The sequence below is a fragment of the Eretmochelys imbricata genome, chromosome 12 (genome assembly GCF_965152235.1).
Source record: "Eretmochelys imbricata isolate rEreImb1 chromosome 12, rEreImb1.hap1, whole genome shotgun sequence".
Classification (NCBI taxonomy): Eukaryota; Metazoa; Chordata; order Testudines; family Cheloniidae; genus Eretmochelys; species Eretmochelys imbricata.
Window position 1 is genome coordinate 30416690 of NC_135583.1, and position 16287 is coordinate 30432976.

General features: G+C 40.0%; 1 protein-coding gene across 1 annotated transcript in view; it reads right to left on the reverse strand.

Annotated features, from left to right (window-relative positions):
- Nucleotides 1-16287, reverse strand: part of ADAMTS18 (ADAM metallopeptidase with thrombospondin type 1 motif 18) — a 97156-nt gene that overhangs the window by 51406 nt on the left and 29463 nt on the right. The window contains exons 4-8 of the mRNA XM_077831142.1: nt 12664-12946; nt 7008-7207; nt 5910-5993; nt 4875-5034; nt 3755-3860 (exon numbers count right to left, since the gene is read on the reverse strand). Of these exons, the coding sequence (XP_077687268.1) occupies nt 3755-3860; nt 4875-5034; nt 5910-5993; nt 7008-7207; nt 12664-12946 (833 nt within the window). The remainder of the gene's footprint in view (nt 1-3754; nt 3861-4874; nt 5035-5909; nt 5994-7007; nt 7208-12663; nt 12947-16287) is intronic.

A 16287-nucleotide genomic window follows, 5' to 3' on the forward strand; every position in this document is an offset into this window, starting at 1 on the left:
CAGAACTTGGGCTCTGACTCACGCCCCTAACAGGGTCCTAGGACCCAGGCCCTGAGTGCTTGCTAACCTGAGTCAGACTGATCTGTGTGTGGATGGAAGGGAGACTTATGCTCAAACCTGAGTCAGAGCCCAAGCTTAGAGTGCCTCTGCCACTGACCCAATCTGGGACCTTGGGAGATTCACTTCTCCTTTCATTATCCTGCTTTCCCATTCCTCCAATAGTACATCTTGTCTGTTTAGACTGTACCTCTTTGGAGGAGGGAGTGTCTCTTACTAGATGTTTTGCCAGATGTCTAGGCAATAGTACCCTGATTTGAATATGGTAGGTACTACCATAATATAAATAATAATAAGCAATAATAAAACGTCCATTAAAATGCTAAATGTGGAATTTATGGCTACACAAAAGTTAATAGTTTCACATCTTTCTAATTCTCTACTTTATATTTATTTTATATATGGTACATCTGAGAATTTCAGTGTGTTTTGAATAGAAATTTCACGGTCTCCTACTTCAGTTCGTGCATTGGCAGTTTTGAGCATGTAATGGGTGTGTGCGGGGGAGGGAGGGAAGACTAGATGCTCAGCTGCTGTAAATCAGTGTAGGCCCATCAAAGTCACCAGACCGCTTCCACCAGCTGAGCATCTGGCCCTGCTGAGAAAATTGTTCACTTAGCAAATGGACAAAAAATCCCAGTTGAGCAAATATTTTATTAATAGTTAGTGGAATAAAAATTTAGTTCACTTGCTTTGCAGCCAAAGAATCCACGGATTTAATGCTCAATGACACAATAGATCATCGACTCCCCAAAGAGCTATTAAACGCTAGGTAAAAACATAAACTATTTAAAGAAGACCATAAAAATGTTTAACAATAATAGCCATTCTCAAGGATCTCAGTGTGATCTACCGAGTATATAATACACATAGTAAGAAATCCTTAGTTTAGTATTTTCACAATAAACCTCAGCAACTTCAGAACAATCACACCAGTTTATCAGATACACACTGTGTGCTTTAATGAATCCTGTATTTATAGTCAGGATCATTAGGGATTAGAAAAGCAGAAGGTTTTGGACAGAGGTCTGAAATTTCCCCAAGTCTGGAGGTTCACTGTAGAGAGAGGAGCAAAAACAAAGTTCAGACTTAGATCTGGATCAGTACTTTCCCCTAATGTCAATGGGACCAAGGTCGGGGGAGGAGGGGTCAGATACTGCGTGACTTGAAAAGACACTGAATGCACAAGGGACTGTGCCGACTCCTATGAATGAGTACTGCTCTGTCATGTGAGCAATACTTTGAAATGACCTGAACTTACAGACGTTCCCATGGGGTATTGTTTTCTTTTTTGCTCTCAGTAGTCTTGAATAATGGAAATTTTCATATAAATGTTAAAATGTTAAATAATATGTTAAAATAAATGAAGATTCTTGCTTAAAACCATTCTAAACTGCGGATTACAGGGCCAGATCCTCAGCTATATTTGTGCTTTGCACTTCTCTAGCAGTACAAACCTGCCCTAAAGTTGATAAATCCCGCTACAGGAGTACTCTCCCTGTACAGGGTAGGGAAATTCCATTGCATTGGTCAATCATATGTAAAGGATCACATTCTGTTCTTACATAATCGCATTCAGCCCCATTTCACACAGTGATATAGGCCACTCGTTTCTATAATGCACAGCTTTGCAACTTTTAAGCAATGCATGCCCATGAGCCCCATTAGTAAAACTAAACCAGGTACACTTGTTCATTGATAGATTTTTTTCATACCTGTGAATCACCATTTCACAAATGCAAATCTTTAGCGTGTACCTGGAGCTGTTAATTAAACTGAGATTACATTAGTAGTAACTTTGATTTTCAGAAGGAAGTATTATTAATATTTAATTTAATATTGCTAATATTAAAGTCCATTGCATTTATATGATGAAATCTTGTATTTGTTTCAAATGCACTTTCCCACCTAGTATTGCTACCTGATTGTCAATAAGATCATCAGGCAATATTTCTAAGGATAGTCTGCTTCCAGGCACCATTGCTACCAAATTCTGCTTTTCCCATACAAAGCTCTTTCAGGAACACAAGCTTGGATGAATGACAGCAGGGAAATTTTCTACCTGTTATTGCAGAGTAAAGATGGCAATCTTTCCAGGATGCTATATTTATTTAGTTTGGAAAGACATCCTTCCTGTCAGGATGCAGAAATACAGAAGTAATCAAAGAGAAGCCAAAGAATATAAAGATTAGAAAAGCAGTAGAGATGACAAGCAAAACTTAACAGCTACAAATATATTATTTAAAAGAGAATGAAGAAAACAAACAAGAAGGAAAGAGAATTAAGATACGAGAAGAATAATTCTAGAACAGCATGCCATATCAGGAGTAACTCTACTGAAATCAGTAGAGTTATGCTGATGTAAGTGAGGAGAATCAGGCCCTATATATTTTACTTATTTGGTCCCATTGAAATCACTGGCAAAACTCCCACTGACTTCATTAAGAGATGGATTATTCCCTAATTCCTTATTTCCCTTCAGATGTACAGAAACCTGTGAAAGGGACGCTCATGTAGACATTAGGTCATAGTGTATGCTGGAAAGTATATTTATACAATGAAAACTGAATAGCCCCAGTTCAGTCATGCAGAATCAGAGGGATTCATGTAACAACTGAACAGCAGAATCCAGTACCGCTGTCATTGACAAAGGAAAAGTTCTGAATAGATACTCTATGTCAACATCTAAGAGAATAGAAGATCAATGGCAGGCACCTAATGTTAGTGGCAGAAGATCAGCAGATGTTAGAAAATATGGGACGAATTCCTACTATAGAAATAAAAGTCCAGTGGAAATACCTGCAAGAAGGTGACAAGTGGCCTGAGAACCTCTAGAAAGACTACCTTCCACCAAATCTTACCCTAAATGGGGAGGAGTAAGAGGCAAAGGAGGATGGTAGGGAAATGGCTATTAAACCCTATGAATCCCAGGATCTGCTGAGACAGAGATCATTCAATCACGCACAAAGGGGCTGTTCCTCCACACTGCTATCTGCTGTGTCCCTTCCTTCTACGGCAAGACCTAGGCAGTCAATCCTCCACCTGGACAAGATCTCCCTCCCTGGGGGAGTATACTTGTGCTGTACAGTTACTTCAGGCACTTCAGGCAAGATTCACTTTGGCACAGCTATCAACTAGAATAGCCACAACAAGAAGGAAGAACAGCATCACGGGCATCAGTTCCTCCACTTACCACTCCAGGATACTCCCCTCACATCCCAGGGAGCCCTAATTCTTACTCAGCAGAGGAGATTCCATAGAATCCCACAGAGGTAAGAACAGCGACATGCAAGTGGCATTGGTCCCCCTTTTTGTGTTCCGCAGGCAAGATATGCCACAGTAGGGTCTCCTCAACTCACGGCAGCTGAGTGGATGATCATGACTTAGACTTATGGTGATTACAAAATATGACACATTGGTTGTATTCTAACAAGATGCATATATAAAATGGGAACAGAATCCAGGAGCTCTAACGGTCCCCTGTTCTAACCACATGACCCCTCTCTGTAAATGATCTATAGAATTTTTCAGTGGTGTATCAGCCTTTTCATAATCGCAGCAGACATTCAGTTTCCATTCATTGATATGTTTATCCATAATATAGATACAGGAGGGAAAGATTTATCTATAATATAAATAAACGTATATATCTATAATATATATATAGGGGGAAGGACTCACGAGAAAAATAGCTTACTTGTGTCCAGATTCATGGGCAATAGTAAAAGCCAAGCCAAGCCCTGTATCTTCATTGATGGTACAGCTACGGTATTTACTGCACATGCCACTAATAGGGGCAAAGCCTGGGGGAGGAGGAAAGGCAGAAGAGATGTTATTTCAAATACTGTAAGATACATACATCTCATTGTGATGGATACTACATGTTTTCATGAGTACATGCTTATTTTGATGTGTGAGGAAAGTTCAGTTCATTTTGGAGCACCAGGAATTGTAGGCAGAGCTACGTTTAACAAAAAAGGGAGTGTTGTATAGAGAAGTGCACACATGTGCCTATACACACATCGATATATGCACACACTGGGCCCAATCCAGAAGGAATTCATTCTGTAGATGCTGGCCTACACAAGTTTTAACACAGGCTCATTTTTAGTGCAGGTGACTCAACCTCAGTCAAGTCAGCTGACAAAGCCATTTAAAAGGGGACAGCTCCTTTCTGAAGGTCACTCAGGGATAACAAAGAAGGTCCATGTGGCCCAGATGTATTTTTGAAATGCAAAATGAGATCAGTGGTGGAGAAAATTTCCTGACTGCAGTAGAGATCCTAAAATATGTCTTTTGAAGGTCTCTCTGGCAGTGGCCAAAATACTGGCAATATGGGTTTTTTTAAGTTTTTTAAAGTTTTTAAAAGAAAAAACTAACACTCTTGTATAGAGCTTTTCAGTAGATCTCAAAGCACCTCACAGTCTTTAATGGGTTTATTCTCATAGCACCTCCGTGACGTAGGGAAGTGCATTTAGCCTCTCTGTGCCCAAGTTTCCTACCTGTAAAATGGGAATTCTCCCCATTTCAGAAGTGGGGAACTTGGACCCAGTGAGGCGAAAAGACACACACAAGGTCACACAAGAAGTCTGTGGCAGGGCAGGGAACTGAACGTGATTCTCCCAAGTCCTAGGCTAGTTCTCTAATGGCTGGACCATCCTTCCTCTCATTAACATGTTACTTTCCACCTTGACTGTTCCTTTACCACATCTTCAAACATTCTCATTAGCCACAAAATTGGGATTTCTTTATTTTATTAATCGAGATGCTGTCAGTTGACATTCATCAGTTTTGCAGAGCATATTTTCTTACCATACCTAAAGTGTCACAGGGTTCATTTTTCCAAGAGCAGATATCAAATCCTGTAAGCAAGATGGCATGGTCGTGACGCTTTCCATTCTTTCCAACCAGAGCAGATTGCCACTGACAAAAGCTATTTAATGACTGGTCCGCGTGATGGTTGATCATTAATCCACCCTACAGATATTTCATAGACACAGAAATAAGATGCTTCTACCGGCAGCTGAGGAAGGTGATTGAAGGAAGAAGAACTGGGGTCGGGGTTGGAGGAAGGGGAATTACTTTAGTTATATGACTAGATGTGAAGAAATGTCACCTCTCCATTTCCTATGTCACTATATATTTGACACACCTGCCTGAAATAACTATTTCAAGTCAATCAATCAATCATAATTATAAAATGAACCTGAAGAAACTCAGACCCAGGGATATTTTCTAAGGCACGGATGGAGTTTAGGTATCCAATTCCCGCTGACTTTCAGTAGGAGTTGGACACCTAACTGTGCCTTTGAAAATTCCCCAACAGTATTTCAATAGCAAGAGGTGATTCATAAACTCTTTTAAACTTTAATTGCAATCTGAATGATTTTGGGGCTTGGCTTCCCCTTTTAGAAATCATTTCACTTGTGAATTTGTGCCCTTTTGGTTTTCACTGGTAATATGCATGAGGTACAAGTGTCTTTGGGTCTCTTGATTTGGTTTTCTTGATAAAAATATGTCCTAGATGAATAACTACTGAAGGCAACAGCCCTTATAAAATATTTGAGGATTCTAGAGTAAGAGTCAGAAACACTGAAGGGTAAAGGGGGAGTTAATTAAACTCCTGGTTCTATTATTAAAAAAAAAAACTAGGAGCAGTAAAATATGGGAAATGTAACATCAAAGGTTCTGGTGATGTCATAAAATCTCACACTTGAGTCTTGTGGTTTATAATGTCATGACAAGCCCTCAGTGGAATTTCCTTTGCATAGTGTGGGCTTGTCCATATATTCCTTGTGAACAGTGTCTTTCAGATACACTCTGCTACAAAAGAATAATGACACACCACTTACAGGCTCTTGTTCCAAAAGAAGAAGGCTCACAACAATGATGTTTATGTCGCTGCCGATTGTCCCATCTTTAAAAAGACTAGAAACCTGCATGAATATGTAGGAGAGGGTAATAAATAAATAAATCTGTAATAAAAATAGACTAAAGATAATTAATGAGTTATCATGACCCAACTTTCAATGACAGTCAAGAGGAACTCGGCACATTGCAGGATTAGCCCCACCTCCATCTAACAGAAATGTGCACAAAGGGACCGACAAATAGCCCATTGAAATTAATTGAAAAATTCCCACTGACTTCAATGGGCTTTGGATCAGGCCCCAGTTCTGCAGGATCAAAGTCACAGCAGGTAATCCTCTTGTGTCTGCCCACACAAATAACTCCTCTTTCCAGCAGCAGGGAAGAGGGGAAATAAAGCAAAGCTTTTGTGATAGGGCAAAAGGAGCTGGCTGACTCACTTTGCTCACTAGGGCAGCTGTTCAGGGAAGTAAGTAGGTCCCCTTTACTGCCCTGCTTAGATTGTGACTCAAGACATCTGCCTATTTACTCCCCACTGCAGACAAGTGGGGGGGGGGAGTAGAGGGAGCTCTGGCTTCACCCCACCTTCTCATCAGCCAGAGTAGGGATGAAGTTACTTACTCCCACTTCTCCTTCCAGCGGAAGTGGAGAGTCAGGGAGAAACTGTGATGCTTTGAGATAGAAGTCTCCAATCTGCCCCCGTCCGCTATGCACCACCCTATATTCAGAGCAGGTTGTAAAGCTACAGGCCGGCCATTAAAGACACTATGAGCAATATATAACCCCACTAATTCTAAAAGAAATTACATTAGCAAAATTGACACAAACATTCAGAATAATTATAAATCCCAACTCCACCCACACCACAAAACAAGGGTGGGATTTCTAGGCTGGCACATGTGGACTTGCAGAAATCAATTTAACAAGCGGAGTTTTCAGTATTGCCAACTTTTGTGATTTTATCATGAGTCTCACCAAGTTGGGTGTTTTTCTTAAAGCCCCAGCTCCTGGTTGTCTTGTAGATTTTCCACAGCTGTAGATGAGTACAAAACCAATGGCACTTCAGTTACACCAGCTCTTACCATGTTCATAACTGTTAAGATATATGTGGTTACATTGTCCTTGCCATGCTTCTCCAACATTTTTTTATCCGCCACAACAAGCGTTTCAACATTCAGACTTCCACTTTTTGGGGTTTTAACAGCTGATCTTTTGAACCTTGCTGAACTTCCATATTCATCTGATAGGATGTATGTATCCTCTGTGGGTGGCTTAGGTGTGTCTAAAGACAAACAGAACACGGTTTTGGAAAGGGTTCAAAACGGGTCATTTTTATGAGCAGTTTGGTTAGATAGTAAAGCGCCTGGGGAATAGAGCCCTAAATGAATTTACAATATTGTGCAAGAGCCAGGTAATGATTAATATGGCCTGTAAGATGGTGAGTTCTTCTAATACATTATTAATTAAGATCTGATTCATTCTTCTTTAAGAAAAAAACCTGAATACAATAAGCAATTCAGAGGAAAGAAATAATCTAGTAAAATGAGTTTCATGTACTGCAGGGAGAAATACTTAATATTTCTCCCTGAATAGCTATATACTATTTGACCATTTTGGCACCTTCCTGCATCAACTGCAAACATAGCGTATGGGCCAGATTCTGCCTCCCTTAATAAATTCCTCCAAATACATACAGAAACTAGATATGCTGCAAAAGCAGAGTTCCTGTGTGCCTGTATTTTGACTGGCAACAGCCCCCCATGGAGACTCTCCACACGGATTACTCCTGGTTGGAGCACAAAATTCAGAGAGTGGAAAATAATGACCATTGCTGGATCAGAAGCCATGTGCATAAACATGCGGTCCATACTTCCTGAGAAATAAAGCAAGACATGCCTTCTGCTTGTGTAGGGAAGGACTGCAGAGTCAACCCTCTCTCTGGGTTTTGAAGAAGCCAGAATTAGGGCAGAAAACCTTTGTTCCATACTCTTCCTGCTTATGGCTTTTCTTGCATAAGCCTATGTGCCCCTGGCAACCAGAATTCAGCCCACTAGTCACTATTTGAAAATGCTAGTTAGATAACAACAGGAGTTGTCCTTGCAAATCTTTATGGCAAAAGGAATGAAACATGATATGAGTGATGGAGCCTCGGGTAATTAAAAAATGTAACAACCACCTTTGTCTAGAAGCCCTACCTGTGACTGTGTCTGACAGTTATCCAACAACAGAGCTAGGTTGGCATCTACCTCCTCCTTGGTCACACGGGGACACCAGGAATCCAAGGGAAACAGGATGGTAAGTAGGGAAGCTTATTTGCATCAGTTGTCTACCCAAAGTTAGTTTCATTTAAGAGTCTTCTAAGGCAGGCCATCTCAAAGCTGAATAAGTTATGCTCAGATGGAGCTTTGATCTACGGCCTTGCAGAGCTTGTGGTGTTTAGAATGTTATACTTGTTTAGTTGCTACTTAGACTGTAAACTCTTGAGGGCAGGGCGTGTCTTTGTGGTCTGTGTTTGTACAGCAAGTAGCACAATGGGGTCCAGGTCAATGACTGGAGCTCCTAGGCACTACAGATATTACAAAAAGTAAATCATAGTAATGAATGCTGGACTGGTCCTTAATATTCTAAGTGAACATGCTGTAGGCATCTATATGCTGGTATTTAGCAGATACAAGTTGTAGCAATGCAATATCCCTAGTGATTTACTTCTGAGAATTCATTTAATCAGAACTATATTTCAGAACACGAATGAATGAATGAATAAAAGATATTTTAGTTATAATATCAATCAAGAATTATTATCCTGTTAAGAATGTAGAGAGGTCTCCTCTTCTGAAAGCATGTACAGACAAGCATCACCTATCAGCGAAATGCATAATTTATTTCCCAAGTACAGCAATTCCTTGTTTAGGAGGCAGCACAAGTAAGTGGCTTGCACTTGATTCACAAAAAGTCTCTTTTATATTGGCCTGTACTGTGGGTGGCTCTCATCACCGCCGAGACTCACCTCCCTTTTGCACCTGCTTTACTACTACTAAAAGTTATTCAGAAGAAGCAGCTATTCTCAAATATGACTTACAGAGGGTGATCTGTTCAGCTCTTGTGCTCCAAACTTTTTAGCCTGTGATGAGATAGCTGAAAGATGGCTTACCTGCTGTGCTCATGCTTACAAACTGCATGTTCAGCATGGCTACTAAAGAAAGTTAGAAGGGTTAAGCTTTAAGTCTTCAAGCATATCCCTTTGCAAGCAGCACCGTACTAATAATCTCTTTTCCTGTACTGCAAAAATGGATAGATTCTGGATTAGGGATTAATTAACCCTGTTGTATAGGCCATCTCCAGTTAAGTCTCCCTGGTGCATCTCATTAGAGGACCTTGTTTTGCGGCTGAAATTATCCATGCCAGGTGTCTACGTGAGACTGAAATGTTTTGGAGATTTTCAGCTAAAATGGTTCACCTGTTTCCAAGAATGTGGTTAAGGAAAAATACATTGTTTTGCCTATGATAAAAAAAATGTGTATAACCATTTCATTGAGAAACTCTAGAGCCACCACCGCCATTGGTTGGAGCAGGGACATGGCCCTTCTGCCCGTGACATGACTTTTGCCTGTGCTACCTTAATTCAGCCCCCTTGTGCAAATGTTTTATGATACGGGCTTTAATGGTACGATCACATTCCATTTTTTTTTTCACAGGACCCCTGCCTCATTCAGTGCCCTGGATGGACCTGTTCTGGGGTTGCATAATGAAGATGGCTATTGTATGTAGAACCCCTTGCTTCATTTGTTGTAGGAGTTGGAAGATCTCTAGTGAATGAGGCAGGGGATGGCAGGAGGAGAAAGGAAGGTCTCGTGTTTAAGGCTGTTGAATGCTGCCCTGGAGAACTGTATTCTGTCCCTGCTCTCCCACAGACTTCCTGTGTGATACTGGGCAAGCTACTTACATCAGACTTTTCACAGGTGGCCACTAATTGTGTGTTGCTCATTTTACATAATCCTATCTTGAGGCCATGGAGCTGAGCACCTACTGAAGTCAATGGAAGCTACGCTTTGAATATAAAAAGCTTGATACAGTGCCAAGTACTCTGAAAAATCAGGCCGTGGGCGCATCAGCTTAGGTAACCAAACTTAGTGGACATTTTTTAACCTCAGCTCCCCATCTGCAAAATGGGAAAAGTCATACCACCTAGTTTCACAAGGATTAATTGTGAGGCTGTTGTGAGGATTAATATATATTTGTGAAGCACTCTGATACTATAGCAGTGAACACCATAGAAAACCCATGAGAAAATTAGTAATTCTGTCTTCAGAGCAGGGTTTGAATAGTGTACAGTGAACAAGGCATGGGGCCCTGGATTGAACAATGAGGAGAAAACAAAATATCGAATAGCTTCTCATTAAATGGGCACTGTCCATCATGTGCACGAATGAGGTAGGGGTCTGGTGGAAAAAAACAGCAAGTGATCATATAATTACAGACTGCATCATAATGCATATGCACAATGGGCTGGATTATAACTGTTTGAGCAACTATCATTCTAGCATTTCCTAACTTCTGAGTGCTTGACTTTGCAGCCTTAATGTTCTTTTAACAGAGTTTTCAGGTGTTATTTATATAAAGGTCTTGTTCCTGATTCCTGTAACCTGCCTTATTCCTGCACACAGCATAATTAAAGTCATTGTGCTTGTAAAGTCTTAAATTTAATTCAATCACTAGTAAAAACGTCAACATAACTGAAAGTTTAATTTTGTGCACTTAACATAGGGGGTCTCAACCCAGGATCGCAAATAGATGTCAAGTAGCGATGGCCGTCCTACCCTTCCTATATTGCTAAACAGGAGGGAGTCGTATCTATATCCAAGCTACATGAAAAAGTAGAGAAACCACTGCTTTAACAAATAGGAGAAAGGCCAGTGAACTGTATTCAGCAATATAAGCAACTATATACCTTCAAAGTGTAAACAACCCCCCTACAGCACCACCTGTCCTCTTTCAGTACCATGTTTGGATACAGATTCAGTAAAGTACCATTTTTACTTTCAAAATCCAGTTAACTTTAATTGCAAGAGCATTAGCCACAAGTCCAAATTACTCCTGCTGTGTTGTCCCCTTGAACGTACAGGGAGTTGTGTGTCCTTTCTATCCCTTACATGAAGGAATAAAGGCCCACTGATTAGGACTTTAGCATAGGGGCTGGGAGACTTGGGTTCAGTTCCCTACTCTGCTACAGACGCCTTCTGAGACTTTAGACAAATCACCTACCCTCTGCACCTCTGGTAAAATGAGGATAACAGCACTTTCCTACCTCAAATGGGTGCTGTGAGGATAAATGTATTGACTATTGTGAGGTGCTAGTGTACTACAGTAATAGGAACCATATAAGATAAAATGGCCAACATGGAAGAGCCTGGAACTCTCTCTATCAAAGCCATCAATATCATACGGGTTTTGTAATCAGTGAACAACCTTTTGAAAAAACACCCTGGTGGTCATGGAAAATGAGAAGACCATGAGCTAATGCAATATTCCTCACTTCACTTTCTAAAGTAGACCCTGCTGTCTTCCATTCTCATTAGTCATTGTATAGCAGTAAAAGAAAAAAAAAGGACTGAAACAGGATGACCATCGGTTTGTACAAGAATTATGTACTGGGGCTTCTTAGACTAGGGGAGATTTAGCAGGAAGGGGGAAGAAAGTAGCAGAGAGACCTGCAATATTGAAGAAAAACATGAATTGATTGAAAATATAAAGACTTCTCAATCTTTTCAACCAGATCAATATTTTCCTGCAGAACGCTCAGAGACTTTCACTCCTTCCTCCTTCAATTTTCTCCTCCCATTTTCTCCTCTTCTCTTCCTTCTGTTTGTTCCTCTCCTTCTGTTCCCCAACCCCTTTTTATTTTCCTTTTTGAAAAGGAACCCTCTTGTTGTCCCCAAACTCAATTAAAAATTGGACAGGACATATTTTGGCTGATGCAACTTTTTCAGTTACTGTATTCAATTCTTGGGGCTCTAGTCATGAATCTCAATAAAGGCCCACAAAAAGAATCAAGGGAACATAAGAAGTATAGCTATAGGATCCTTGAGGAGCTCCTAAATATTCTTCAAGTTGAGGGCCTAATGATGGCCTCACAATGGACGTTGGTAGGATAATGTAGTTTCAATACATTTTTAAGAGGTGACTCCAGAATTTTATTTAAACAATTTCCTTGGGAGGTTATGGTTGAATCATCTCAGTTGCTGACAACGTCATTATCAAATGGTGGATTGTGAAAGACCTATTCCCCCTCCTTTGCCAAATCAATGATTCCTAATGCCCTTCCTCCATCTTTCAAACTAATCGCATATCTCAGATTAAGAGAAAATAGAGCAGGGAGTTGGAACTGGTAATTGTACAGAAGAGGCAGTGTTAAAGCACCAGCAAAAAGAGGAATGGCCCATTAAAAGATAAATCAATCTCACGAAAACCAGAGCGATGGATCTTCTAAGTTGAGCACCACATTCCTAAGAAAGTCACTCACTGACTAGTGGTGGAGTTGTAATAATAGTGATGGACAGTGCCATAAACTTAAATGCATGATCCAGCTCCTTGTATCTGTCCTCCACTTCCTCTGTTAGCACTACTATTTAAAAAATTCAGCCCCCATCAGAGTAGTGGTTACAAACCACAATAAAAGAAGCACCTACAAGTCTCTAAGAACTACTATCTCAAACAAAGAGAGAAAGTTTCCTTACATACATTTCTTTCGACGTCCACAAAAATGCTGCTTTTGAAACCTTCCATGGTGGTAATCATTCGCCTGATCATGATACTTGTGGTGTGTGTGATTTCTGTGATGACCCGGGGAAAAGTGATTGGAATTGGAATCTACTTTGTACCGGTGCACTTTCTCCTCTGCTCTCCGTTTGTATAATACATGAGGGTGATGTCCAGCAGGTGATGTGTAGTTGTGTTCCTGTGCTAGGTGCTGAGGTAATGGAGATATAAGGAATTCGTTCTCCTGCATCCTTATCAAACCTGACTAAAAAAAAAAAAGCAAATTAAACAAAAGAACATTATATTTTGCTGTTTGACAACCAATATATTTGTGTCCACTTCTCAGCACTAGGTTCCTTCTAAATAGCTGAACCTATTCTCTTAATTGCAGAGTCTCTTATACAAAAAGAAGACTTTTAGCACATTGTCAGGCTTGCAGGCTGGTTTTCTGGATATATGGTCATCAGCAGCAGTTGAATAGGGTCAGGATGAATGAGATTGTGCTGCATAGACAAGAAGGGAACAAAGATGAAGCACAACATTCCTTTTAAAAAAAAAAAATAGCATGGCCGGGAAAATTGTCAAAGCAAATTTTTCCATTTGGATTCTTAAAAGAGGTCTATACAATTAACAGATTCCCATAGGAAACAACTGTCTGTGACATCAGATTCCGGTAAATTAAATCTCTGAATTCCCTATTCTAATTGACAGCAACAGATTTCCTTAGCGGCTAGGCTTCCATTCCACTTGCTGTACTGCATTCTGACTAATCATGGAACTCCATGCCCCAGCAATTTGCTTGTGTTCCAGAAGACTCTAGTCCAAGACAATGCTGCAGTTGCTCTCAGAGAATCTCAGAATCTTCATCTCTAATGGCAGAAGTGTATTCACTAGGGTGGATCAGAGAGCAGAATTTTGTCCTAAACTATGAAAAGTCTCTGCCACTAATTGGCACCTTTTTTTCAACCTCAGCGCAGAAACCCAGGATTGAAGGACTGTGGCCAATGAATACCCTCTCCATCCTTCAAGATATGTCTACTCTATTAGTAAGGCAATGTTGTAAAGCTGTTACTGCGGCAACCTGAGCCCTACAGCTCTGTGGAATAACTACAAGACTTCAGGTTGCAGGGTTGTCAGTGCATCACCTTTTCACCAACACTAAACTACTATCATCACATTAAATATTAACTATGATCGCTACACAATGTACACTAAAAATGAATACATATGTATTTTTACCAACACATTTTGTGTTTAGCACATTTTTCCCCTTTCATTGTCACTAGAGGGCAGAGTTAAGGTTGGGGAGAAAGACGCTGTATTTTTCATGCTTTAACTATGAATAAACCTACACATATGCTTAAGTGTTTCCAGGATCAGAGACAGCATCAGAAATGTGGGTAGCAATGAGGAAGTATTTATTTTCAAGTCATAAACTAGTTGCGCTGTTCATTCCCTTGTTTTGTAAAAGCTGTTGAAATATTTCAGAGTAACAGCCGTGTTAGTCTGTATTCGCAAAAAGAAAAGGAGTCCTTGTGGCACCTTAGAGACTAACCAATTTATTTGAGCATGAGCTTTCGTGAGTGAGCTGTAGCTCACGAAAGCTCATGCTGTTGAAATAAACACTCTTTTTCACCATGAGATGGATGCAGCAAATATTAGTGTGTAGCCAAGTGGGGCAAGAAAAATTTGATTAGATGAGTACATATGTAATGTTACTTCCAAAGTTTATTTTGGGTCAGTGAGGCACTACCCCATGGAAAGTACCTTTTTCCAAAAGTGGCATCCCCCGAGAACCACACAGCTCTATGAACAGCTTCCCAGAAGTATGTGCAGATAAGCAAGTGCAACCATGCTATATGATATATTAGTTCTCTCAGCCCATGATATCACCTCTCCTTGCAAAGAATACTTTCTGATGTTAGATGGTGGAGCTATGCTCCTAGCATTGCACATTTTGGATATGCGCCATATCACCCATCTTGAAATTGATTTTTTTTCTTATATGAGCCCCTATGTGCAGACTGGCTAGGACTTGAGGATAAAGAGGAAGAGGGACTTCAACCAGTACTTGATTTCACTAGAGTGTTTCTTTGGGATTTGTGGACCTTTCTGCACTTCCAGAGCTTCATTCCAGGAGGAGAATTTTTCAGAAAATAGGGAGTTGTAAATGAAATCCTCATTGCTTTAACTGTAGTGTTTGCTACTGAGTTAATGCTATCACTTATATCAGATATATCCACAAAAAAACAGATTTATCAGGAATTTTAGTGACATGGGTCCTTACTGCTCACCAGTCAGACATCAGCCCTCTGATTGACATTCATTACTGTATTTTTCCAAATAGAGGGAAAATATGTGCTTTCCCTTTTGTGGTCAATTACCAATTATTATAGATGGACAACTCAACCAGGATTTTAACAATAACTCTTTCCTATAACACTAATTGTGAGGATCTTCTGCTTCCCAAAAGTTGCTGTGAACATAAACAGAGATCATATTGTGATAGACATTTTCCTTAATTCAGAATACATTCAACATTCATCCTATATTTGCTCAACATATTATAAGGAAGAGGCAATAACATGTCAGTTAATGAAAGATCAGGACTGAGGAACTTCACATATAGAATTTAGCTAGCTTGCTTGCCCAATTCAATGGACTGGCAATCTTCAATCGTCACATCACAATAGGACAAGACAAAGCACTTCCGTGTAGGGAAGAGAACTGATATTTTAATCCTTATGATTTATGTCATCAGATATTTAGAACTGACACAATTCAAATGCAGTTCTGGGCAAGAAGAGACCTTCCACGCAATCATCTGTTATTCAGCACTGATAACTAGGCATCTGCTAACTGATTTTACAACCTTCTATTGGAAAACAGAAACATAATAAATCTGTTTTTTATTTCTCCATTTTAAAGGTTTCCACGTCTGAAATTACCCCTACAGGATTCATTTAATAAATGATTCAAACCATATGGAATAGAGGATTTTCTACATTTTCCTCGTAAGAAACTGTCCCTGATATACATCAAGTTGTAGTCCCAAATGGAATTTCTATATTTAACATCACAAGGGTGGACTGAGAATTCCAGAAATGTGTGATGAATTGAATTCTGGCCCATGTGCTGAATTCATTTTGTTGCATGATTTTCATGTGCTGTAACTAGCTGGTGAGTGACCTAAAAACCTTATTCGGTCAGCCCTTGCAAATTTTTCTCCAGCAGAGACCAGAGCTGAATCCTCAAATGAGATGTACTCCCTTTGGGTTTTAAAGTAAATCAGAAAGGATTATTCCAATTGGAAAGTGTTATGAAGGATAATTAATGTCTACTTTTTCTTTTTTCTAACACAACATCTAGTTTCAAGCAGTCTTGCAGCACAGAGCAGTCTTTATAAGATAGGCCGCTGGTTCATTTCTATAATTTGTGAGCAAGTTTCCAGTATTCATATTTAACTAATCTCTAACAATTCACAAAATATTGGCCCAGATCGCTCCCGCTTGGAGATCCACAAACTGGACTGGATTTCAGGTGGTCAGTTAGGTATGTGGTTACAGCTCCTTGATTCTCAAGTGGCAACTACTCTAGCTTCAGACC